General features: G+C 50.1%; 1 protein-coding gene across 2 annotated transcripts in view; it reads right to left on the reverse strand.

Moving 5' to 3' along the window:
• The window catches only part of TTC8 (tetratricopeptide repeat domain 8), a 357,649-nt gene that overhangs the window by 224,283 nt on the left and 106,368 nt on the right, over positions 1 to 26,998 (reverse strand). For both annotated transcript variants that reach the window (XM_085626573.1, XM_085626572.1), the window contains 2 exons: positions 15,737 to 15,896; positions 14,704 to 14,793 (listed from right to left, as the gene is read on the reverse strand). In XM_085626573.1, coding sequence (XP_085482699.1) covers positions 14,704 to 14,793; positions 15,737 to 15,896 — 250 coding nt within the window. The remainder of the gene's footprint in view (positions 1 to 14,703; positions 14,794 to 15,736; positions 15,897 to 26,998) is intronic.

Consider the following 26,998-nt stretch of genomic DNA (forward strand, 5'->3'; position numbering starts at 1 on the left):
GCGGGCCCCGGGTCTGCCTTCCCCCATCTCGGGATCGCCGGACCTCACGGAGGTCTGACCCAGCAAACTCGGTGAAGATAGGACCATCGGGAAGGGGCTGAGAGGCAGGAGCGTACCCGGGCCCATGGGGGCCCCGGCGGGCGGGCCCCGGGTCTGCCTTCCCCTGATTCAGAATCGCCAAACCTTACTTTGGTCTGACTGACCCTCTCCCTAGTAATCCGGAGAAAAATTACCCCCCTTTCTTGTAATCCGTGCGCACGAGGTGACAGAGGGGACCCTAGGCGCGAATGTACCCGACCTCCTGGAGCCCTCGCTGGGATCCGGGAGGCAAATGGACCCTCATCGAGACTTCCAGGTCAAGCTCGGCCATCTGGTCGCCCCATAGGAAAGCATTGTGCGCGACCAGATGGCCGAGGGGAAAGGAGCGACCAGATGGCCGAAGGGACTTGCGCGACCAGATGGCCGAGGGGACAGGAGCGACCAGATGGCCGAGGGGAAAGTGGAAAGGGAAGGGGGAGCCTCCTCGGGCCCTCTGGACCCTGCCCCGGGCACCCTGCCACGCGGCAGAACCCATGACGGAGCCCGGACGGAGCTCCGGAACCCAGACGAGCGAGGGGAGGCTCCCCGGCCACAACGGAACCCCGTCCTGGGCCTTTGGGAGTGCCGCAGGCCGGGCTGGCGGACAGGGCCCGGGGCCGGAGACCCCAACCCAGGGCCCGACCGGGCCCCTGGAACCAGCCGGGGCTCCCGGGCCCGGAGGCGCAGGGGGAGCCTCCCCGGGCCCTCCGGACCCCGCCCCGGGCACCCTGCCACGCGGCAGGACCCAGGACGGAGCCCGGGGAGGGGAGGCCGCCCTCCCCGGGGCCCCCAGGGGCCCGGCCGGAGCTCCTGAACCCAATCCAGCAAGGGGAGGCTCCCCGGCCACAACGGAACCCCGTCCCGGGCCTTTGGCAGTGCCGCAGGCCGGGGGACGGGGCCGGAGACCCCGACCAGGGGCCTGGCCCCTGGACCCAGCCGGGGCTCCCAGGACCGCAGGCACAGAGGAAGCCTCCCCGGGCCCTCCGGACCCCGTCCCGGGCACCCTGCCACGCGGCAGGCCCCGGGACAGACCCGGGGCTGGGGCGGCATCCGGGCCAATCCAGCTGCCGGCTGAGGACCGAGAGGGGTCCCAGAGTACCCTGTCCCTAGTAATCCGGAGGAAGGCTACCCCCCTTTCTTGTAACCCGTGCGCTACGGGTGACGGAGGAGACCCAAGGGGTGAACGCACCCAGCCTCCTGGAGCCCTGGCTGGGATCTGGGAGGCGAATGGACCCTCATCGGGACTTCCAGGCCTGGCCCGGCAATGTGGTCGCCCCATTGGGAAGCCTTGCGCGCGACCAGATGGCCGAGGGGAAAGGAGCGACCAGATGGCCGGCACCTGAAGAATCCCGTCTGCCATAGCGGTAGAGCTCCCACCTGCCCACCCACCCACCAAGGGCTCGCGGGGACTCTGCTTCCCGTGGTGGGCTCGGGGGACCCCGGCTGGGCCTCAGGCACGGGGAGGACCACCGGAGCTCTCGGGCCCGGGGGAGGACTGCCCGGGACCCGTGGAGCCCATCCCTGGGCACTTTGCCACGCCGCGGGCCGGTGGAGGGAAGCCTGGGAGGATGTTGCCCGGGCGTAGCCCATCTGGTCCCTGGCAAGGAACTGCCAGCCCCGGAGGGGTGTTCCGATATACCCTGCCCCTAATAATCCGGAGGAAGGCTACCGTCCTTTCTTGTAACCCGGGCGCTCCGGGTGACGGAGGGGACCCTAGGCGCAGATGCGCCCGACCTCCTGGAGCCCTGGCTTGGATCCGGGAGGTGAATGGACCCTCATCGGGACTTCCAGGCCAGCCCGGCCATCTGGTCGCCCCATTGGAAAGCATTGCGCGCAACCAGATGGCCGAGGGGAAAGGAGCGACCGGATGGCCAGCACCTGAAAGGACTCCCGTCTGCCCGAGCCATAGCGGTAGGGCTCCCACCCGCCAAGGGCTCGGGGGGGACTCTGCTTCCCGGGGTGGGCTCGGGGGACCCCGGCTGTGCCTCAGGCACGGGGAGGACCACCGGAGCTCTCAGGGCCCGGGGGCCCAGGCGCCCGGGGAGGACTGCCCGGGACCCGTGGAGCCCGTCCCTGGCCACTTTGCCACGCCGCGGGCCGGTGGAGGGAAGCCCCGGAGGCCTGGGAGGATGTTGCCCGGGTGTAGCCCATCTGGTCCCCAGCAAGGAACTGCCAGCCCCGGAGGGGTGTTCCGGCATACCCTGCCCTACTAATCCGGAGGAAGGCTACCGTCCTCTCTTGTATCCCGCGTGCTCCGGGTGACGGAGGGGACCCTAGGCGCGGATGCGCCCGCCCTCCTGGAGCCCTGGCTGGGATCCGGGAGGTGAATGGACCCTCATCGTGTCTTCCAGGCCGGCCCGGCCATCTGGTCGCCCCCTTGGAAAGCATTGCGCGCGACCAGATGGCCGAGGGGAAAGGAGCAACCGGATGGCCCGCACCTGAAAGGACTACCGTCTGCCCGAGCCATAGCGGTAGGGTTCCCACCTGCCCACCCACCCGCCAAGGGCTCAGGGGGGGGACTCTGCTTCCCGGGGTGGGCTCGGGGGACCCCGGCTGGGCCTCAGGCACAGGGAAGACCACCGGAGCTCTCGGGGCCCTGGGGCCCAGGCGCCCGGGGGAGGACTGCCCGGGACCCGTGGAGTCCGTCCCTGTGCACTTTGCCACGCCGCGGGCCGGTGGAGGGAAGCCCCGGAGGCCTGGGAGGATGTTGCCCGGGTGTAGCCCATCTGGTCCCCAGCAAGGAACTGCCAGCCCCGGAGGGGTGTTCCGGCATACCCTGCCCTACTAATCCGGAGGAAGGCTACCGTCCTCTCTTGTAACCCGCGCGCTCCGGGTGACGGAGGGGACCCTAGGCGCGGATGCGCCCGCCCTCCTGGAGCCCTGGCTGGGATCCGGGAGGTGAATGGACCCTCATCGGAACTTCCAGGCCGGCCCGGCCATCTGGTCGCCCCATTGGAAAGCATTGCGCGCGACCAGATGGCCGAGGGGAAAGGAGCAACCGGATGGCCCGCACCTGAAAGGACTACCGTCTGCCCGAGCCATAGCGGTAGGGCTCCCACCTGCCCACCCACCCGCCAAGGGCTCGGGGGGGACTCTGCTTCCCGGGGTGGGCTCGGGGGACCCCGGCTGGGCCTCAGGCACGGGGAAGACCACCGGAGCTCTCGGGGCCCCGGGGCCCAGGCGCCCGGGGGAGGACTGCCCGGGACCCGTGGAGTCCGTCCCTGTGCACTTTGCCACGCCGCGGGCGGTGGAGGGAAGCCCCGGAGGCCTGGGAGGATGTTGCCCGGGTGTAGCCCATCTGGTCCCCGGCAAGGAACTGCCAGCCCCGGAGGGGTGTTCCGGCATACCCTGCCCCTACTAATCCGGAGGAAGGCTACCGTCCTTTCTTGTAACCCGCGCGCTCCGGGTGACGGAGGGGACCCTAGGCGCGGACACGCCCGACCTCCTGGAGCCCTGGCTGGGATCCGGGAGGTGAATGGACCCTCATCGGGACTTCCATGCCGGCCCGGCCATCTGGTCGCCACATTGGAAAGCATTGCGCACGACCAGATGGCCGAGGGGAGAGGTGCAACCAGATGGCCAGGACTGAAAGGACTCCCATCTGTCCAACCCCGAGCCTTCGCGCTAGGGTTCCCGCTTGCCCACGCAGGGCTCCGTGGCTGCAGGGCTCTGGGGCTCCGGGGCTGCAGGGCTCCAGGGCTGCAGGGCTCCGGGGCTGCAGGGCTCCAGGGCTCCGTGGCTGCAGGGCTCCGTGGCTGCAGGGCTCCGTGGCTGCAGGGCTCCGGGGCTGCAGGGCTCCGGGGCCGCAGGGCTCCGGGGCCGCAGGGCTCCGGGGCTGCAGGGCTCCGGAGCTGCAGGGCTCCGGGGCTGCAGGGCTCCGGGGCTCCGGGGCTGCAGGGCTCCGGGGCTGCAGGGCTCCGGGGCTGCAGGGCTCCGGGGCTGAAGGGCTCCGGGGCTGCAGGGCTCCGGGGCTGAAGGGCTCCGGGGCTGCAGGGCACGCTGGGCCTCAGGTATGGGAGGCCCGGTGGAGCTCCCGGGGCCCGTACGCCCGGGGGACCCATGGAGCCCATCCTGGGCACTTTGCCTCGCCGCGGGCTGGAGGGAGCACCGGACGCCCCGGGGAAGTTTCGTCCGGGCTTGGCCCATCTGGTCCCCGCCTGAGAACCGCCATCCCCAGGAGGGGTGTCCCGGCACACCCTGCCCCTACTAATCCGGAGGAAGGCTAACCACCTTTCTTGTAACCCTCGCGCTCCGAGTGACGGAGGGGATCCTAGGCGCGGATGCGCCCGATCTCCTGGAGCCCTGACTGGGATCCGGGAGTCAAATGAGCCCTCATCGGGACTTCCAGGCTGGCCCGGCCTTCTGGTCGCCCCTTTGGAAAGCATTGCGCGCGCGACCAGATGGCCGAGGGAAAGGTGCGACCAGATGGCCGGGACTGCAAGGACTCCCAGCTGCCCACACCGAGCCATAGCGGTAGGGCTCCCGCCTGCCCTTGCAGGGCTCCGGGGCTCTGCACCAGGGTCTCTTGTCCCGGGCAGATGGACACTTGGCAGGCCGCAGGACGTGGGATCCCAGGCCCTGACAAAAAATAAGGAGGCCCAGGGCCGGTCCCTGCTTCTCAACGCAGCCAGGCCAGGGAGATCGGGGAGCCTGCCCAAGCACGAGGGACCCCAGTCCTGGGCACACGGTCCATCAGGTTGTGCGCTCGTTTTCCACAATTTCTTTCAGAATAGTGCGTAGTTGGGCTAGGCAAAGTCCGCCCAGCCCTACTCGGGATGTGCTCTCGTTTTCGACAATTTGTTTCAAAATTCTGCGTAGTGGCGCTACGCAAAGTCCGCCCAGCCCTAATTCCAAGTTTCCAACATACTTCACCCTATAATCACATTCTTCCAGCCATTCATTTCGGACAGGGAATCAACTCTCACATCTTATGACGTTCAAGTCCTTCTAGTTCACCAACATGCACAAGTGCAACTCCAAGTTTGCAGCAAAAATCCTGAACCTTATGACAACACCAAATATTTCCAAAATAGGCCATACTATTAACATACATTTTCTGAAACCTAAGTAGCAAGCTGATTAGTCTATTAACCAATTCAACCAACTATACCGGACAGCAGTTGTATACACACCAGCACAATATAAATGTTACAAAAGGATGCAATAATGTGCCACTCTATAGACTCGACCGCTGAGATGGTCTAATATTTTTTCAACCTTTATTGCTGCTACAATTATGCCAATTGTTAGCATTTAGAGTACAATGTAGCACCAAGCTGAAGTGTCACAAAGACCATTCTCCTCTATTGATTCCATCCTTCTCCTGACTAGTACTGGTATATCATGTAGTTCACTTCGCAGTACGAGGCGCAAAGAAGTTCCTCATAACATTCCACCCTGCAGATATGGCATTACTCTGAAATGCAGGAATAACCAGAAGAAATACCCACTGTGTAGACAGCTATCTCAGGCAATAAATTCAGCTATGGCTCTTGTTCAATTAAAAATTTCTCTGACAATTCCATGGGTGATGCTAGAGGTTATGGGGCCAGTTTTTGACTAACTCTGTAAAGTCTGGCAACCCCACTGACATGGGGGCACATTGTATCTGGGTGATACAAAGGGGTTTATAATACTACTTTCTCTTTCAGCTCGGCTCACTACTACACATCTCTCCTCCACTGCTCCTGCTCTGGATCACATCAGGTTCCAGTACTCCTGTCTTTTCCCGTAGTATCTTGCTCCGGGGGAATGTGTTCAGCAGGGTCCCACAATCAGTGCAGCAGAACTAAAAGACCCCAATTTTTGCAGAAAACCCTTCAAAAAAAAAGTTGCTGCTTAGTTGAGACCATGAATGGTCTGATCTGAGTGCGCAAACACTTGCCTGAAAGAAGACCCTGATGGTAACGAGCAGTGAAATGCTCCCATGTGGTTTAACAATGAGGGCTATGTTCACCAATAAATTTGCAGTATATAAAAACTGCAAAAATAAATACAATCAATGTGGATCGGGAGAGGGGGATGGATGAGGGGCAAAAAGTAGCTCCCTAAAAAGCGAGCATAGAAGTCAGCCAATCAAAGAAATGGTAAAGAGGCTATGCTCCATGGGAGGGACAGGCACAAAATGGACAGGCTGAAACAAAGAAGCCATACAATAGAAAGCAAGCAAATAAGAATGACAGTACAGCCAACTAATGGTAAGCAATGGATGGGCTGCAAGGCCATGTACGTTCTTGGTAAGCTGTTATGTTATGTTAAGTTAATATATAGATCGCGGCTAATTACCCAGGACGGTATCCAGGCACTGAGTAGGGCAGGCCTGAGGAGGGAGGAGGAGATCTTGCGAGTTAAGCCTGGAAGAGCCATGTCTTGAAGTTCCTTTAGAAGTCCAGGAGGGAGGGGGAGGTTCTGAGATGTTTCAGGAGGTCATTCAAGGTCTTGGCTGTGAGGTATGAAATGGAGCGTCCTCCGCTTCTGTTCTTCTTGATGCGAGGGAGGTGTGCTCTTGCCTGGGCCACAGATCGAAGGTGTGAGGGTGTTTGGTAGAAGTTGAAGTGGTGGTTGACGTAAGCTTGACCGGTGTTGTGGAGAGTGATGTAGGGGTGGGTGAATAGTTTGAACTTACCTCTTTCCTGGACTGGGAGCCAGTGGAGATTGCCGAGGTGTGGAGAGATATGGTTATATAGGTGGGAGGGGGGCCAAGTTCGAAGGGCCACCAAAGGGCGTCCCAGGGGGAGAGGTTGTTGCTGAATATTAGGACTTCGATTTTGTCTGTGTTGAGCTGGAGGCAGTTGTTTGGCATCCAAGCAGTGACATTGCTCATGCAGTTGGCGAAGTTTGCTTTGGAGGTGCTGGTTGAGTCGCTAAAGGAAAGTATGAGCTGTATGTTGTTGGCATGGGATACTATGCTTACATAAAGTTTTATATAGTGCAGACATGACCCAAGCGGTTATCAGAGTGCTTTACAGATGATCAAGGATACAAAGAGTTGGGCCCGAGGTAAGTAACAACAACAGTGATAAGCAAGATACTGGAGTAGAAACAGGAACAAGATATTATGCCAACGCAAAAGGAAATAGAAGAGCATATATGAGCAACAGACAAATATAGATGTTGAGACCAGTCAAAAGTCACAGACATAGTCAAAGACATAGGATCACATGCGAAATACATTGTAGAAGCGTCACTCAGGGCGAGGCAGTCCTTGGAGGAGGAGAGAAACCCGCACGTAGCGGCACCAACGAGTGGTACCTGGTGGGGGTAGGTACAATAAATCAAGGGCGTTCATCAATAGAGCTTTCACTTCTTTTTTGAGATGCAGTAGAGGGAATCAGTCTGATATGCGGAGGTAAGGAGTTCCAGATTCTCAGAGAGATCCCAGAGAACGCCCGATTATAGGTTTTCTTTCTTTGGAATTTTTGGAGGTTTCAGCAGCAGGGTGCTGGAACTCCTAGAAGATCGCTACCACCAGAAAGTTCCAGTGTTTGGGCTAGGTACAGAGGGGTGTTAAAACGAAGGGTCTTGTGTGTCATGCACGCAATCTTAAGATGAATACTAGCCTCAAAAGGCAGCCAGTTTAAGGATTTCAGGTCAGGTGTAATGTGGCTATTTCTTCTGGATTCCGTGATTAGCCTTGCAGCTGAATTCAGGGATGCCCTGAGCGGTGCCAACTTGTAGCTGGGTAGCCCACAGAGTGTTGCGCTACCATTGCCTAACCTGGAAATTACTAGTGCTTGAACAGCAGATTGAAATCGTCCGGGAGGAGGAAGGGTTTTATCTTTCTTAGAATACTCATGTGGAAGTTGGCTCCTTTGGTGGCTGAGCTAATGTGCTCCCGCATGCTCAGTATCTTGTCAAGTATTATTCCAAGAGACCTTGCGGAATCAATGATGTGTGGGATAAAGAGGAGAGCAGCTGTTAGGTGTTTCAAGTACTCAGCGATGATGGTAGTCTGTTTGGTTGGCACGATAAGGAGGAGTTCAGTTTTGGAGGAGTTTAGCTTGAGATATTGGGAAGTCAGCCAGTGTTGTGTTTCGAGTAGAGTTGAGTTGAGTGATCTGATGTCGTCTGGGGAGGAGATTTTGAGGTACAGTTGGGTGTCATCGGCATACATGTGATAGTAAATTTAGGATGAACTGAGCATTTCCGTTAGAGGCTCCATGAACAAGTTGAAGAGAGTGGGAGAGAGTGCAGATTCCTGAGGGATCCCAAGAGTGGACGGCACAGAGTTGGTAAGGGATTGATTGACTTTAAATCTTTGCATTCTGTTATTAAGAAAGGAGGCAAACCAGTTTAACACTGCGCCTGAAATACCAATTTCCATGGAATGCAATCTGATGCTGGAGGCACTCAAGACAATTGAACCCCCTATACCACACCGCACATAGGACATACACCCTCCTCTAACACGAGGCTGGGACTGGCTTCCCCACCCCACACTTGACAAGGAGACCGGCGAGATGGGATGTACCCCTTCATATGAGACCCCAACACTGCGCATACAGGTGGACAAGGTTGAATCCTGGGCCCGAATTATATTAGTTGATGGTGAGCCAGACTGGAGGGAGGTGGGTGGGATGTTTGGGATTGTTTTGTTATTAGCTTGTCCTTGATCGATAATTAGCCAGTAAATTAGCTATTACAATAGGCGGATACTAAGATGTTAATACCCCACCTTGGAGGTATCTATCTTCTAAATGTAACCCGAAGGTATAGTCATATTCATGTCGACCCGCTTCCTGTTGATCCGCTCATGTATCGACTGTATTAATGCTTTTGTGTGATGCAACATCTCATAAAATCAATAAAGTATGTTTAAAAAAGAAAAAAAAAAACACTGGGCCTGAAAGACCCATCCTTCATTCCAGTAGGTCCAGGAGGTTGTCATATTCGACTGTTTCAAACGCTTAAGATAAGTCAAGGAGGATTAGAAGGCAGGCTTCATTCCGATCTAGCATTTTTAGGGAGTCATCGACTATGTGCGTAATAAAGCTGTTTCAGTACTATGGCCCTGGCGAAAACCCGAGTGGAATGGATCTAAAAGCTGGAATTGATCAATGTGGTCACACAGTTGGACAAGAACACATTTCTCTATGAGCTTCGATAGAGTTGGATTGCTAGTGAAAGGATGAAAGTCATTAAGGTCCTCTTGGTTCAGGGGGGGTTTTGAGAATGGGCGTAACCTGCCCTGACTTTCAATCAATCAATCAGAGAATTTGTAGAGCGGGCTACATACCCGTGAGGGTCTCAGGGCGCTGAGGGGAGGGGGGGGGGGTGCCGCTACTGCTCGAAGAGCAAGGTCTTGAGGAGTCTTCTGAAGGTGAGTTGGTCTTGGGTCTGCCGTAGGTGGGTAGGGAGGGTGTTCCAGGTCTTGGCAGCGAGGTAGGAGAAGGATCTGCCGCCGGAGGTTGTTCGTTGGATGCAGGGGACAGCGGCGAGGTTGGCGGAGCGGAGCTGGCGGGTGGGGGTGTAGAAGCGGAGTCTGCTGTTCAGGTAGGCTGGTCCGGCGTTGTGGAGTGCTTTGTGTGCGTGGGTGAGGAGCTTGAAGGTGATCCTCTGGTCTTTAGGCAAGCAGGGATCATACCTTGACTTAAGGAGGCATTTACTATTTTAGTCCAGAGAGGGACTAAGTACAATTTCATCTCATTGAAGAAACTTGAGGGTAAAGGGTCACTGAAGTGGTTTGAGGGTTTCAAAGTAGTAAGCAGGTTGAGTATAGAGAATTCGTAAAAGGGAGTGAATTGGCTCCAGCATGCGTTGTTTTTGGGTGTGTGACCTATAGCAGGCAGAGGCTGAGGTGGAGTGAGTTGGTTCCAGCAGGAGTTATTTTTGGGTGAGAAACCTTTAGCAGACATAGGCTGAGGTGGAGGAGGGGATGTAGGATTATTCGGGACTAGGACAGTCGGTTGGTTGCATTGCAGTTTTCGGAGATCATTTTCAATCTTAATAGCCTTTTCAAGGGAGAAAGAGGCAAACACTTCACAGGTTGGCTGTGTAATTGACTGTAACGGTGGGAGAGTGGGGAGATAGTTTGATTGGAGTTTGAGCAATTCAAAATGTTTTTTAGGTCTGTTTCTGGCATTTTCTAGTTGGCTTGATGTTGATGCTATGGGCTCTGACGATGTCTGCAAGAGTCATCACGCAGACATTGAAAAGTTCTGGGCTGAGAAAAGATCCTTGATCTGGAGACAAGTTTCTTGGGCTCTGAGGTGTGGGTGGGGGGGGGGGGCAGGGGGGGGGGGGGGGAGTCTTACTCGTTGAGTTCTCTCAGTGAGGAAGAAGGATATCCACTTTTTGTTTTTAGTAAACAAAATTTATTGAAGGTGGATAGCCATTTGAGGGCCGGTCTACATATACCCAAGTGCTGAAGCTTTCTGATGAGTGACTTGTTGGAGACCTTATTGAGAGCTGTGGCGAGGTCAAGGAGGTTGAGTGCGGTCGTTTCTCCACGTTCGAGGATGCTTCTGATGTCATCGGTGGACGCAATGAGGGCTGTCTCAGTGCTGTTGTTGGTGCAAAAGTTTGATTGCGAGCTGTCTAGGAGTTGGAGTTCTAGGTGGTCTGAGAGTTGGGAATTGATTGCTTTCTTCATGACTTTGCCTGGAAAAGACAGGAGCGAGATTGGTCTGTAGCTGTTGAGGTCCACTGTTAGTTTCTTCCATAGAATGTTGACGTCTGCATTTTTCCAGCAAGAAGGGAAGGTGACGGTGGTTATGGAGGTGTTGATGATAGTAGTGAGCATGGGGGAGATGATGTTTCTTCCAAGGTTGTATATGAAGTGAGAGCATGGGACTGAGGGGGCTCCTGAGTGGGTTGCATTAATTTTTTCCCCCGGAGTTTTATATAGCGAGAACTTGACCCGAAGGTATCAGAGCGCTTTACATGAGCACCAGTTGCATTCATCAGGGCAATTGTTTCTTAGTTCGAGACGGGCTTCCAGTTGCTTAGCTGCTGTTTGGCGATGAAGGAGGTGTCCGGCTGGTCAGTAGAGTTCATATTGGTATGCTGTTGATCGAATGTGTTGTATATGTTGGCAATCTTCTGTTCATAACTAATAACAATAAGCCTGTCATTTCTTGACCAAGCCTAAAAAGAAATCAGAATTATGGCATTATGTAGAAGTCGGCAGATGGGGATATCTGACAAAAAGTAGTGGATGTTCCATCTGCCATATTAAAAGTCTATTGATGACAATGACACTCTAAATATGGCAGACAAGATATCCCTCACTTATTGGAGGATGTCTTCCACTGCCAAACTCTAAAAAAGAACGTTAGTTTTTGTCTAATCACTAGAACCGGACATGCATGGATGCATCCCTGCAAAAACTATTGTCCAAATGGACTCCAGCAGGAATCATAGAAGCAGGATCCTGTGTTCTCAAAAACACGGACAAGCAATGATCAATCTCAGCAAGCACTGAAATTGCAGAATTACCTTCTCCTACCTTTAGTTTATTCATCAGTTCCAGCAAGCTTCAATGAGAGCCCTGCCATTTCAACAGCTAAGAGACAGATTCAGAAGGCCACAAAACCGTCCAATGCCCGAGGTTGGAAAGAAAGGGACAGGGGGTTATGTCCAATGAAAGGATTATATGCTATAACAAAAGTCTATGACTCAGGAGAATGTCCACTGCCTTTGCTTAATCAATGGCACCGAATATTGGGTGTCAGTATTCAGAACATGAGATACTGACTTCCCTGTTTGAAGACGATCATAGTCAATAAAGATGATGTATGATGAGATCTTAGGTTGCTCAGCAAGACTGTGCAGGACATTTATTTGGATAATGAGTGCACTTTAGAGACACACACATGCTATGATGGTAGATATCCTGGCTGGGTCCTCCAAAATTGAAACAATGAAAGTGCAATATGCCATGGAACATGGATACAAGCTGCGGTGAGTCCTACTGTAGTTTTGTCTGATGAGGAGGTATTATAGTTTAAGCCACTTTAGGGGCATAACTGACTGTGGTTCTCGGTAAATCAGACACTTGAACAGATAAGAGAACTCCCTGGCACAAATTAGGAACTGTTCTTTTCTTGGTCACTGTAGATGTTTGTTTGTTGCTATCATGATGTGAAAATCCAAGGTCATTTAATTTTTTTCTGTGCTGTTACAGAGATTTGGACACCAACATCTCTGGAATGACTGCGTAACCAGTGTAATATATATGTGGGAAGGACCTATTAACTGATACATGAGTTTCTATTTGCATGTTGCCTTTGATACATTAGATACATCCATGGTGGTGAGACACATGTGGGACTTCTACTGCAAAATAACTCACATTCAATTGAATGGAACTCCTTAAATTCTTCAAAGGCAAAATCTCAAGCCTGCTAAGAAAATATCTAAAGAACACCAAGATGTTTTTCTGACATTTCTATACTCCAACAGACTTGAACAGGCCTTCACTATAAACAGTTATACTAAAGGCCACATAAGCTAACTCTAGAAGGGTCTTCATATGTGTTATCACATTTCTTGAACGTTAAAGTTAGTTAAATTCCAGCCGACTACCAGTTTTTATAACTACCTTCACCACACCTTTATATTAGATCTCTCTTATGTTTAATGCATTGTGCTAGTCAATTCCTCTATCTCCTGCATACTGCAGCAGGTTACACCTTGTGCTTGTCAAAGCTGCAGAAATGTTGAGACCACAGTATCTCGAGGAAGATGCATCTCCAATTGATTCCAAATGGGTTGGCGTTTTAGAACCACAAATTACTGGGTCTGCTAACACAAAACCCAGTAAAACCAGATTCAGACAAATTAAATCCAGATTTACCGAATATGAATCCAAACCTGGTCAAATCGATGACTAAGCAGGGTCTGCAAGCAGAGACATATTATGGCTCTTACCCAAATAGTCGAACAGCAAAGGGGAGCAGACAATGCTCACTCCAGACTCACCAGGCCTTGCCCCAGGCCTTCAGACCCCCAACAAACATCTGTGCCACAGCAGCAACAGAGCATCAGGGCAGAGGCACAGGGCATTCGACATAAGAGGGAGCAGGGGGTAGTCAAATCTCCGTCAGCCTGCAGCAACCCATCTGCACCCTGCCGACCCCAATTCGCCATAGATCTGCTCCCATATACCAACAGCTCTATGCAGTAGGTAAATTGGAACCTTGAACAGGTTGGAATTCGGAAACCTATTTTAAATTTGACCTGCAATTACCAAGTCTGCATAAGTGTTCTCATTCCAGATTGTTTAACATGTAATAGAATTGTGCCTGGGCAGAATTACAAGCTGGAAACAGTAATTGCAGACCCCTACCACCATCGAACTCTGGACCCAAGTCTTTTGGTTCAGAAATGCAGATAAAAGTCACAATTAGAGATGTACCATCCATATCTGATCGTCACTGAGTAACGAATGAGCAGGCTGTATTCCATAAAAATGATATTCACACAACAGAAGAAAAACAAATTATCTGGATTTGTTATCCCTTCCAAAATCATTCCCCTTATTTCAATAGGCACATACAGTAAAGTTCATGGAAATAAAATATATTATTTTGCTATGAAAGGTGACCTCAAAATAAAAACTTTCTTCACAAGGACATAAGCTAGCAGTCCATTATGGACTGTTCCTACCGGAGCAGGACTAAGGGTGATTCTCATATGTTTGGACTCAGCCTATTGTGGCCTGTCAGCAAAACAAATGATGGACTGGAATGGAGTCCTATGTAAATACCAGTTGTTGAGATTAATTCCCTAACAACAAAAATAGCAAACATCTAGAAAATGTTTGGCGCATAACCAGGAAGATAATTAAAATACTAACAAAATCATGCATTCCTGACACTATCTTTCTTCTAAAGATGCTAGTTCCTTACAGCAGGCAAACCGGCTACACAACTTCTGTTCTGCACAAGGATGCTGCCCATCATGTTCAGCCTCTGACAAGGTAATAATACAACTTTCCATCCATTACAGGCCACTCGATAGGGAGCACTCAAATACGTTTCCAAAGGTCATAATTTACTCTATACACCTCAAGTAAAGTATATGTAAAGGAAATAAAGAGATTAACAATCTATGCCATAATTTTTCTATGTGAGACAATGACCTCTTTTTACCGTCCTTCCAACTGCCAACATTCGAGAAAGTCTGATCACTTCAAGTCAACTGTTCAAAATAGCCAGTGGTTCATTTCTTGTTATCATATGTAGTACTTGCTCTAATCTCAACTGTAAGAAGTAAGCTCAGAGAATCATGGTTAGTCTTGTGAGTTAGAACAGCGACTAGTAACTCAACAGCTATCCATTTCCTCCATTACTCTGTATTTGCCATAGTGCGTGCAGATAGTCTATGTTAGGGTTTAGAACTATAATTATAATCATCTAGATAAAATGGGTGAAAATTTAAAATAATTTCAAGAATACCAATAGGGGCTGACATGTTTAATACTCTAGTATCAGAGCAGCTAAGTTTCCAATGTTCAAAAGCAGGTTTGTGGACAGTGTAGTACACGTCTAAAATTACAGTGGGTGGCACCAAATAAACGTTACATTCTTGATACAGTAAGCACATTAAGGGAAAATGCAGGCACAGGAAAAGGACTAGGAAACATCAATAGTTTTTTAAAAGAATTGATATAGTGTTGCTTACCTTTGCTAAATTCGGTTTTTGAGCATATTTTGCTAAATTCAATCTTGAAATGTTAATAAAAGGACCTTCAGGATTTGTAAGCATGGAAGCCTGTGGAAAAGCAATCATGAAATTAAGAGCAGAAATTCAGATGGTGATTGGTGTCTCACCAAGATAACAACACTAAAACACTGTAACCAGTTTTGTTTTGAACTTGAACCAGGTCAGATGGTAATAGGTAGAAAGCATGGATTTACAGCACAGAAAGAATGGATTTAGAAAGTTGAGGTAATAACTGAGAAGCAGGTAGGCTTTAAGCTTTACATCACATGAATGCCAGCCCTTTGGGGGCGAGGGGAAGAATGACAAGACGACAGGAATCTTGAAGACGGAATTATGAAACAAGGCTTAGCACAACATATTGTTTTTAGGAATTTTACATAGATCACATTGGAAAGTATTTTAGTGAGGGGAAAAAAAGCTGAGAACAAGGGAAGTGGGCAAAAAGCCAGATGAAGGCAAAGAGCAGGAACAACAAATAGAAAACATTACAAGCAATACTTTTCTGCAGCAGGGCACCGATGAAGAAGAAAGTAGAAACTACTCTGAAAATATAAGTGGCCAAATCTACACATTTGCTGTTGGACATGCAGGCACTATTGAGTCCTTATTACAAGGTAAACGCAGGCCGAGTAGGTCATGGCATTGACGTGGATGAACAAACACAGGAACTATAAGAACCACATCTAAGAAAATACAACAAAACACATCAGTTTGTCTGCACTGAAGTAAAATAAGCCAACAAAAATGACAGGAAGTCGAAACATTAAACACAGTGAATGCAAACTATTTTAGTATCCATTTGCATGTTTTGAATCATGCCACACATGTTAAAAAGCACTTACTTAGAAATTGCTGAACAGAACACGAAGAACACAACTTTTATATAACCAAAAGAGTCAACTGCAAGCAATATACCCTGTATTAACATATTTTCAAAATACTTTTAGAAAAAGCATTCTGAAATCAAATCAGCTATTGTTAAATAACTTACCGTCCCAAGTCTAACATATCTTCCTGATGCACTAGTAACAGGGCGAGCAGTGTGGGACGTTCTTGGTGTCCGAATAGCCTGCTCCATAGTGCCTGGCCGGCTCGACTGGGTACTGGGGCGGACAAACCCAGTAACTGGTCTTCCAGATTGGGTGACAGGTCTGTTAGGATTTAAACAATTGAATGAAGAATTAAAACATTTATGGAAAAGACGGAGTCTATCTCTGGTTGATAACAGCAGATCCAAATATACTCAATTAAGTTTTTTTATTGTATGAAACCAAATATATGGTATACAATGTGCATATTTTAGAACATCGACAAAGAAATCCTTTAACAAGGTGAAAAAGGTTGCCAATGTGCCGACAATAATCTAATGTCCTTTCTTTTTGCAAACAATACTGATTGAGGATAAAAGTAACATTGGTCTGATGTGCTTTGGTGCATTTGTTGGATGCCTTGTAAAGTGCTTTTGTACTAAAAATTAAGGAAGAATGCACTTTCTGCAAGAAAACAAGATGATCACTCGAGAACAAGTAATGCTAAAAGAGAAAAACCTTAAAGTGAGACTGAACATAAAATAAAGTATATCTTTCGCTTATATTCTTAGGTTCTTCTTGAGGATATTACATTTTAAGATCCTTATGCTTCTTGAGGTCAATTAAGTATTGATTCTATAAGAAGATATGTTCTATCCTTTTGGGGTTCGTTGTACAATGCAATGACATTTCTTTTGCTCTTAATGTCTCTTATTGATTTTCTTAATATTTATTAAACATTTTTCAATTTAAAAATAGGTTTGGTCGGGGTCGTGGCCAAGCGGTCCAACATGGCGGACGCTCTCTAGAGGTGCTCCGGAGGCCCGTCACGTCACCCTTTTAATTCTCCTGCCCCAACGGCATTTTGGATGCCTCAGATCCCCCTGCTGTGTGTCTAGCCGTACCGGGCGTGCTGCGGTGATATTTGGCTGCAATATCATCGTCGCGGCGACCGACTGACGGAGCTCCCCCCGAGCCACAGCCTGCTGTCGGGCTTGTATCGCGTCAGTTCTCGTCTCCTTCGGCCATCCGTGGCCGGAGTGTGTCAGCACTCCACCATCGGGTGAGTGGGAGCCCCGGAGAGCATATCGTGAGCAGTCGGGGGCCCTCCGTTACTCCATCTTGGCGGCACAGAAAAGCCGCAAGAGCTGCGCCACCTAGTGGGCCTGGTGCAGCGCTGGACCGGCGGCTGGGGGGCCACGTCTGGGTGCTCCAGGACAAGGGATAGTCTGGCCTTGCCGGTTGAGCGCCTCGTGGGACGGCGGTAGTGTGGACCTGCTCCCCCTTGGGCTATGGACGACCCGTCAGTTGTGCTCCCCTGGATTTCAACGGCCCCGCATGAATGCGGCAGACCATGATGTCGACCTGAAGATGCCCTTCCCGACGGGCATGGCACTCTGGATATCGGGCCTGCAGTTGGAGAGTCACGCGACTTGGGCCTGTGGGGACCCATAGCTGCCGTGAGGCTTCCATCAGGTTGGTGTGTGCCCCCCCCTTTTCTGTTCGGGCTTTCACCACTGGGGTCCCCGGTCGGCTCCCTACAAATATCCTGTCCCTAACTGGGCCCTCTGATTCCAGCACCCCGAGCCTTGTTGGAGTCCCGCTGAGGTCCTCCACCTATTACCAGTGCGTCCCGGCCCTGGTGGATTGATCCGGGTGTTGGGACAGCTGTCCGGCCTGCCTGGCTACTGGAAGCCCGTCTCCCTGTCTCCATCTTGCTCTAGAGACTGGTGACTTTCCTCAGCACCTGGTGCCCCCCCCCCCCCCCATAGCGCTGTGGGGTGGTGGGGGCTGCGGAGTGGATTGCTTGACATCCACCAGGCCGTATAAGTGATTGCCGTCCTGCGGAGACCCTGCGGAGGTTATGCCAGACCCCCTTTCCCCTCCCTACGCCGGGTGGGGAGCGGATACGGATCGCGACCGTGGCGTGCCAGGACACCACGGATTTCCAGCGCTGCTGTTGCAGAGCACCTCTATCATCGTGCTGCGTTGCACACAGGACATGGAACTTGGCAGTAGCACCCATTGGGGGGGTGGGGAGTCGCTTGTGTGCGAAGGCGGTCGGGCTAGGTCCCGGTGCGGCTTGTGCACGGGTTGGCTCCTCACCTGCCGTTATACCGACCTGGGACTAGCTGCTCGCAGTGGAAGAGCTCTTTCCACCTCCTGCCTTTGTTGCGCGGCTGCTGCGCTGCAGTGTGGATACACCTCTGGCTGACCCCCGTGGAATTCCACTGGCTGGTGTTGGACCATCTGTTGCCTCTCAGTATGACTCGTGATAAGTTGCCGAGTGCTAAACAAAGCACGCTTGATCGCTTTGAGGCCACTGGGGCACAGCCGACGGTTTCCGCGGCCCTGAGTTCTCCAGGTCCACATAATGCTGCATTGATGGCGGCCATAACACAGTCCCGCGATGCGCTTGAGGCTAAGATTGGGGCGGTGGGATCGGAAGTTATGTTGATCTGCCAGGATTTACGCAGGGCAATAACAGAGGCTGAGACCCGGATCTCTACCACAGATGATACGATGGCCTCCCTTCAGAAGAAGGTGTCTTCCCTCAAATCCATTACCAAGGGGCTCACGCTCAGGGCGGAGGATGCCGAAAGCAGGGCCCAACGGAACAATCTTCAGTTTGTCGGCTTTCCGGAGTGATGCAAGGATAATAATATGGAACGATTCCTTACCTCGTGGATACAGAGCTAGATCCCTTCGTCATCTTTATCATCCTGCTTCACCATAGACCATGCCCACCGTGCCTTGATGCAGAAGCCGCCGCCAGGGGCCAGACCTCGACCAGTCATAGCCCGCTTCCACAACTTTCATGACCACGATGCGATCCTTGCACAGGCTAGATTGGCGGGCAAACTCCATCATGACTCCCACCAAATTCTTATCTTTCCGGAATATACCCGATTGGTGCAACAACGCCGGCAGTCGTTCACGGCTGCCAAAGCCCACCTGCGGGATCTCAAACTTCAGTTTGCATTGCTCTTTCCTGCCTGATTGAGGGTGATCTACGAATCACACACCCTCTTCTTCGATACTCCCGAAGAAGTTTTTGCCTGGACAGATGAACGACGGAAGCTCAAGCCTCACACCCCGCCACGCTTTGATTCAGAGTCGTCCTCCGGTGAGGCCACGCAGCAGCTTCCCAGAATCAAGGGAAAAACCAACAGCAGATCACGTTCAAAATCTCGAGGTGCCTCCAGCTCCCGAGGTGATGGGGGCTTGTGTAAGTCGTCTCCGGCACACTGTGGCGACTGAGACCTATGGGACACGTCTAAATGCGCACCGGACTGACTGGTGAACTTTATTTTATTCGTTCTTATTTTTCTATTTCTCGCTATTTCTCTTTTATTTATGCAACACCAGTATGCGGATCTGAGAACTTTGATGTGTTTATTTAACATGATGAGTGTACTGAATGTGGGTCTGCGTGAGGTCCTCTCCCCGCCCCTCTTCTTTTAATTGTTGAACACTTAACACTTCTTTAGGGCTAGTTATATGGGTAACCGTTGGTATGGGACCGTGTCCTGCCCCCGTTGGGGTGGTGGTATGATGCCCACCGCGACAGATATTTCTATTGTTTTAGAGATATTGAGTGGGGCAGGTGGGGGAGGGATGTTTTTTTTTCTTTTTTCTTCCGGTTACTGTTGCTTGTTATTGCCACCATGTATCTCTGTTTATATTTTGAAATTAATTGCCACGGTCATCCACTTTATCAGCTGCTATATTGTATGGTGCCAGTATCTATTTCACAGGATGTAGCCGGGGTTGGAAGTAGAGAGCTCGAAATTCTTAATTGGAATGTTAATAGCTTGCTACATAAAATTAAGCGGGGTGCGGTTTTGCGTCAAGCCAAGCGGCACAGGGCGGATGTTCTCTTCTTACAAGAGACCCACCTGGTAGGCACTAAGACTCCTTGCTTGGGAGGGTTCGGGTTTGCACACGCCTACCATGCTGGTTTTACTAGAGGTTCCCGGGGGGGGGTGGCCATACTCATACATCGCAGTGTTCCATTCATTCATATCCGCACATGGAGCGATCCGCAGGGCAGGTTTATCGCGATTTATGGGTCGCTTTATGGGGGACCCATTGTTCTGCGCAGTGTCTATGCCCTCCCCCCACTCTCGTGGTCCCTTATTGAAAAGATGACCACGCTTTGGACCGACCTTCCATCTGTATTGACGGCAGTTGGAGGAGACTGGAATGATGTTATGTCCACGACACAAGATAGATGGCGTGCCACGACCAGAGTCGTAGACGCCCCAGATTCTAAATTATTTACCCTTGTCCAGGGCTTGGGCTGGGTGGATACATGGAGGACTCTGCACCCGGACACTCATGCTTACACTTATTTCCCTCGAGCGAATGACTCCTTCTCCCGTCTAGATTATATCTTCACTGCGGCGACACATACCCACAGTCTGACCGAGGCCGCAATTCTTCCCAAGGGGCTGCCCGATCACTCGCCGGTTTCTATCCTCCTCTCTCTTGACCCCAGGAGCTACAGATTTCGATGGAGTCTGTTGCCGTGGCTACTGCGGGACGGAAAATATAGGGCACACATGCATACCTCCATAATGGATTATCTGTCTCTCAACACAGGTACAGTGAAATCGCGGGCCGCCTTGTGGGAGGCTATGAAGCCTACTCTCCGAGGGGCAGATATTGCTTCTGCACTGCGCTTCTTGAATTAGAACGTGTCACTAGAGATGCAGCGGGCAAGGCTGCACGCAGACAACTGCTGACACTGCAGCAGTCGTACGCTAGTGAGCTCCTTATCGAAGCATGACTATTGGCTTGCTACCCGTAGTCGCATTTATTAGTGCTGAGATAGATCTAGTGCTCTACTGCACCGTCTGTGTCAACAGACATTGGGACCCAGGTTCTCCCAGGTGTAGGTGCCCCAGATGGAACTGTACTTACGACCCGTTCGCTATTGCCGATAGCTTTGCCTCTATCTTTGCGGATCTCTATGCCCCTTATGAAGTCCTACCTGCCGCCCTTATACAGAAGTTTATCGATGACTTTCCCCCTTGCGTGTTGTCTGACGTGGTGCGAGAGTCATTGGCCGCTCCCCTATTGATAGACAAACTTCTGCATGCATTGTTGGAAATGCGAGTGGGTAGGGCGCCCGGCCCGAATGGCTACCCCTGTGAATTTATTCAAAAATATCACCCACAACTCCTAAAACCATATCTAGTGGCCTTGGAGGCCTCCTGGGAATCTGGCCGCCTTCCACCGGACTGGCGACATGCTGAGATCGTTGTCTTTGTGAAGCCAGGCTGTCCACCAGAACACTTTTTGTTCTATCGCCCAATTTCCTTACTTAATGTAGAGGCCAAGCTTCTCGCTAAAGTGATTGCCAATCGTTTAGTTCCACATATTACTGATTTGATCCATTCAGATCAAGCGGGATTTATGCCAAACCGCGCTACGTGACACAACATTAGGCGTGCTCATAATGCCATCGCGGCGGTCGATAGGCTCAACACCCCTGCTGTGCTTCTTTTGGCAGACATGAATAAGGCCTTCGACTCTCTTAGCTGGACTTATCTCTTCGCCCTGCTTACTCGCCTTAATATCGGCCCCCGATTGCTCAGCCTTATTCACCTGTTGTATACAGACCCTCAGTCCGCTTGGCTCATTCGGTTTCTAAAAGATTTCCTGTCGGATGGGGGACACGCCAAGGCTGCCCGCTTTCCCCCTATCTTTTTGCCCTAGCCATGGAACCACTTGCGGCTTGGGTGCGGGTGGACGCGAAGCTACGTGGCTTTGAATGGGCTCCTGATGTTTCTGACCGTATAGCGCTTTATGCGGATGATGCTCTCTTCTTCCTCACTGATCTTAACCGAACTTGCCCGCGTCTTCCCCGCATTACGCAGATCTTTGGTGAAACCTCTGGTCTATATATGAATCGAGGGAAATCCGTTCTGTGGACGTTGTGGGCGGAGATGGACTTGGTGATTGGCCGCAGGAGGTAGTCGTGGTTCCTGATGGTTTTAAGTATTTGGGAGTGCATCTCTCTTCGTCTCAGGCCCTGTCTTGGAGTAGAAATCTTGCCCCGCTGTGGGCGCAGGTGGGAGATCAGACACGTGTATGGTCTCACTTGCCCCTGTCTCTTTTTGGTAGGTCCGCTATTTTTAAAATGATTTTCTTGCCGCGTCTCATTTACCAGCTGCAGAACCATCCATATCCTGTCAAACCCTCGTGGTTTCGCCAATTAAATACTATCCTTGCCTGCTTCCAATGGGGTGGTGGTGCTACGCAGGTAGTTCTGAGGACTTGTTTCCAATCTACATACTCCGGTGGAGTAGCCACTCCGGATGTCCATGCATACTATATGGCTTCTCATTTACTTGTCCTCAATGACTGGTGGTACGGTGATCGTGGTGATCCGGCTTATGCAGTGGAGCGCTGGTTGATGGGTGACAATGCTCTCCACAGGGTTCTGTATTCCGCAATATTGCTTCGTGAGTTACCACCCGCTACGGCTACAATTTTCAAACTTTGGAGGATGGCGCTTTGTCAGATGGGTTGCAGGGGAGACTTACTAAGGAGTCTCCACTGTGGAATAATGGACAGATACCACAGCTGATGCACCTGCCTGGTTCTCGGGGCTGGGAGGCAATTGGTATAGATACAGTGGGGGGCAGTTGTAAGCGGATGTACCTTTAAATCTTTTCTAGACATACAAACTGAGTATGATATGCCACGTACACAAGTTTATCGCTACCTCCAGTTCCGTCACGCCTTCACTCCGTCTAGATCTCATTTAACAGAGATTCCTGAATTTAATCCTATAGAGGCGAAGGTGTTCATGGGGGACCTAGGGGGTTCACAAAATTACTAAAATATATTGTACACTTATTAATAACACTCCCACTACACTCCACAAGACTAGAGAGGCATGGCAGCATGATCTGGGTCCACTGGAAGGAGGATGACTGGGTGGAGGCGTCGGCATCTCCACGCAGTGTAGCAATTGCAACTCGCCTGTGTCTTATTGGATTTAAATATTTACACAGAGTTTATTATACTCGGCACATGCTATGGTGTGCTGGACTTATTGCGTCCCCACATTGTCTGCGCTGTAACTCTATAGAGGGTACATGTCTACATACTGTATGGGCCTGCCCAGTGCTGACCAAATTCTGGAAGGGGGTATTTGCATGCCTGTCTGAGGTCCTGGGGTGGATTATTACCTCCTCACCGAGGTTGGCTATCCTACACATTGCGGAGGATATCGGCGGCAATAGATACAAATGCCATCTCCTATTTCTGGGCCTAACCCTAGCTAAGAGAGACATCGCCCAGGCTTGGAAAGCCGAAGCATTGCCGGCGCTTAGTGTGTGGAAGAAGGGTCTTGATTTTTGCATGGGTTTGGAGCTCCCGGTCTTTGAAGCTAGGGGGTGCCCCCAGAAACACTACAAAATCTGGAAAATCTGGGCAGACTATAGGGGAATATATCTGGAGCCTCCTCCCCCTCCAACGGATGTTAATGAGTCATTATCATGATACTGGCTAGTTGGTACACACATATTACCTGTAATCGCTATGAATCTGGATGGCACCATGTTTTCCTAGATCTAGGTTTCATATGTCAGTCAAGGAGAACTAATGTGGCACAGTTGGTTTTTGTCTTCTCTTTCGTGTTCTTCATTTATGTTATAATGTATTTTCTGTGGAACTTATCCGCTATGACTTTTAGAAATGTTGATTCATTTATTTGTTATTTTGCTTGTTGGAAATGGGTGGCTTATGTGGCCCATGTCCTCTATTGGATGTCAACAATAAAATATGTTTTGGAAAAAGAAAAATTGGTTTGGTCCATGTGTTCACCATCATGTTTTTCAGGAACCATGCTAGTGAGTTGAGAGGCACAGAGCTTTCATACTAAGTGATTGGGTAAAACATCCTGACACAAAAGGAGCTTAACTGGGGAATTTCTGACAAACTTTACGTATATCAGGGCAAACAGTATCAACATGTCAAGTTGTTAATCCCAATATTACTGTTGCACGTGTATGCATGAGGCATTTTTTAAGTTGGGTGGTGAAGATATGAGAGGCTTGGTCATGAAGGGAGGGCCTCTCTAAGAAGCATGCCTCTATTTTTATGTGGTCAGAGGGAAAAAACTTTTTTTCTATTATTCATTGTGAAACGGTATGTGGGGATGAAGCGTTATGTTTTTATACACCTGGTACAATGAATCAAGAATTTAAGAATTTATGTATCGTTTATGTATGATTAATATATTTTATATCTTTTATGGTTAAGCATTTAACCGAATAAAGAAATGTATCTATCTACAATAGTAATACAAAGTGATCCTTGGTTACAAACATCTCTGTATCGAAATGACACATAGAATGAAGATGTTTTCTAGAACAGTGTGCTTCATCTTCAACATACATGTTCTCTGTATTCCAGCTCATGATGTCTGCAATTACAACAGACAGTAAGGAACCTCTCAATCCAGGCCAAATCTTCTGCAACCTCTTATAAAATACTAGAGTTACAACTTTGACTTCTATTAATTTCTTCCTTTCTTATACATATTGCATCAAGGTTAACATGTTAACATTGAAGCCTAGGGGAGCATGGCCTTGCAAAATGGCCGGAGCGCGCTCAGAGTCACTCGAAATAAACCTGCAGGAATCCTTTGCTAGAACACTATCTGCACACATTTAATTAAGACCCACACAGAACGTGATCCTGATGGCACCAGTGACAACAAACTGCTATAGAGTATTCTGATGAGACTGGTAGCAAAGCCTCGTGGTGCGCTGCAGCAGACTGTGGCTTGGGCCTGAGGTGTGTGCTGAGCTGAGCACCCTGGGTCACAAGCGGCCGGGACGGTGAACAATCTCTGCAGCAAGGATTATTAGTATTGACAGAGGAAGAGAGAGGGAACGTGGCTGTTGGGTGTCTGGCTGTTGCTGCGCACCAGCTGTGTATGGGGCCCATCCTGAGGAGGAAAGGCTAGTGTTGGGGGAATCGAGCTGCCTGGTTGTGAGCCTGACTGGGCTATGACTGAAGGACTGCGGCCAAAAGACTGTAGTCGTGACACAGTGAGTAGATGCTGGCAGCAGAGCGGGAGCACTGGATTGCATGCACTCCAAGACATAGGTCAGAAACTGGTGTGTGGGGTGGGATCTGGTGGCGGGCACAGCTTCACCCACTACCCCTTAGTCTAGAGTGATATTTTTACCCCATATTGCATCACAGGACTGTGCAGCCGCAGAACTAATACTGCTTATGGTTGAGGCCAACTAAACCTTACAGCAGTAATAGAGTTGTACCTCTACACCCCTTATCATGGCCAGTGTGCGGACCTGCTTGAGCTGAGAGGGTGGAGCAGATATGGTCTTACTTGCAAGAGATCAGCTATAATGAAAAGTATTATCAAGCATACATGCTAAAGAAGGGTAGGCTCCACCCGCTGTGAGGGAAAAGCAAAAAAAAAAGCTGTCATGGAACTGGTGTTCTTGCTGAACGGTTATGTCTCGCCCCCAAATATGTGACAGCGGAACAGCAACGATAAAAGTTGGTTGACATGGACAGAAACAATGGAACTAAGCATGTGCAAAGCAACAAGATAGTAAGCTATACTCTGCTCTGTGGTGGCGAGGGGCCATCTCAGCCTGGGGGAGGGAGGTAGGAAACTTAGGAACAGCATGACGGCCCCTACCTCAACGATGTTATGGCAGCAGTGCAAAACTTCAGAACAGTACTGGAGAGAGATATTCATATGGTCACCATCAAAGTGAATCTGCTCAGGGTGGATTTACGGAAGATTGCAGGCCAAGCCACTGAAACGGAGGAGTGCAAAACACAAAGTTTAAAGTCTCAATAGCCACTGTGGGCAAGGTGAAAGATGTAGGAGAAAATTAATTGAAGATACTGAGGAATGCTCAATGCATAACAACCGGAGGATTATTGGATTTCCAGAAAAGGTTGAGGGACCTACTGGGTGAACTTTTTTGGGAGGAGTAGATACTGGCACCCAGAAGCCTAAGAACCTTTCCGGATACTTTACAACAGAGAGAGCTCACTGGTCGCTGGCAGCGCCTTCGGCCCTGGGAGCTCCAACGAGGATTCTCACAGATAGACTTTTCAGTCACGGCAATCGAGATGCCATTTTGGAACATGTACACATTATGAAAATAGATTGCATGTAAAGAAGGGGTGTTTCATAAACAGGAAGAGAATGGCGCTCCACTTATATATACGCAATTCAAATAGCAAGAAAACAATTGGGTATGGTGCTAACAGGGAGGGGAAGACCCTAAAACCCCTCAATCTGTGAAGGAAAATCCCCACACATAAACAACTGAACAAAATTCCCGTGCACTCATACAGTGTTAAATTACACAATATTAGTGTATTTTAAGCTTGACATAGAAACGCTCCAGCGTAGAAGTCTTTGTATTCTTTAATAGGTCATCGTATGAAAAGCAAAAAACAGCCAGCCGACACGTGTTTCATCAGAGCAAACGTGAATCTCTGACTCTTCAGGGCTGGATATGATACAAACAATGACTTCGGAGCAAGGAATACAATCTCAGAGTCATACAACCAAACTTTTCCCTCAATTGATATAGAGGAGAGGAGAAAAAGACACCCAACACTCGTGGAAACCCAAAGAGAGAAAACAAACAGATCGTGTAGAGCAATGAGGAAACCAAAACCGGAGGATTGCCTCCGCAAGAAAGAAAAAAAGAAAGAAATATTTTCTAATCTATCTCAAACGATAAAGAGCCAAATTAAAACAAAGCCTACGTCCCCCTAAAGACAATATTTGAAAATTAATCTGAAATAAATAATAACATAAGACTCTAAAGACTACTACACTAATATCAGAAAGACCACATCAAACTAATCTAACCAATACATATTTGCCTAACTAACATTTATGCCCGAACATTGATGATCGTGAACTTTATAAAAATGTGCTGAAGTCTATGACCCCATATTTGCATTCTGAAGTTATATGGGCTGGAGATTTGAACTGGTTGTTTAATGGCATGCTGGGCTGAGACCCTTCTAAGGATGGTACTAAACCAGCTATGGTGAAATGTGTTGGAGAGGTGATGGTGGGTTTTGTGCCATGCCCCACATCCTAAAGAAGCAGCCTACTCGTGCTTCAGTCCTGCTAAGGGGACACAGTAATCTAGACTAGCTCTTGATACAAGCTAATTATAGCCAAAAAATTACAAGGA

This window comes from Triturus cristatus, chromosome 9, assembly GCF_964204655.1.
Source record: "Triturus cristatus chromosome 9, aTriCri1.1, whole genome shotgun sequence".
NCBI lineage: Eukaryota > Metazoa > Chordata > Amphibia > Caudata > Salamandridae > Triturus > Triturus cristatus.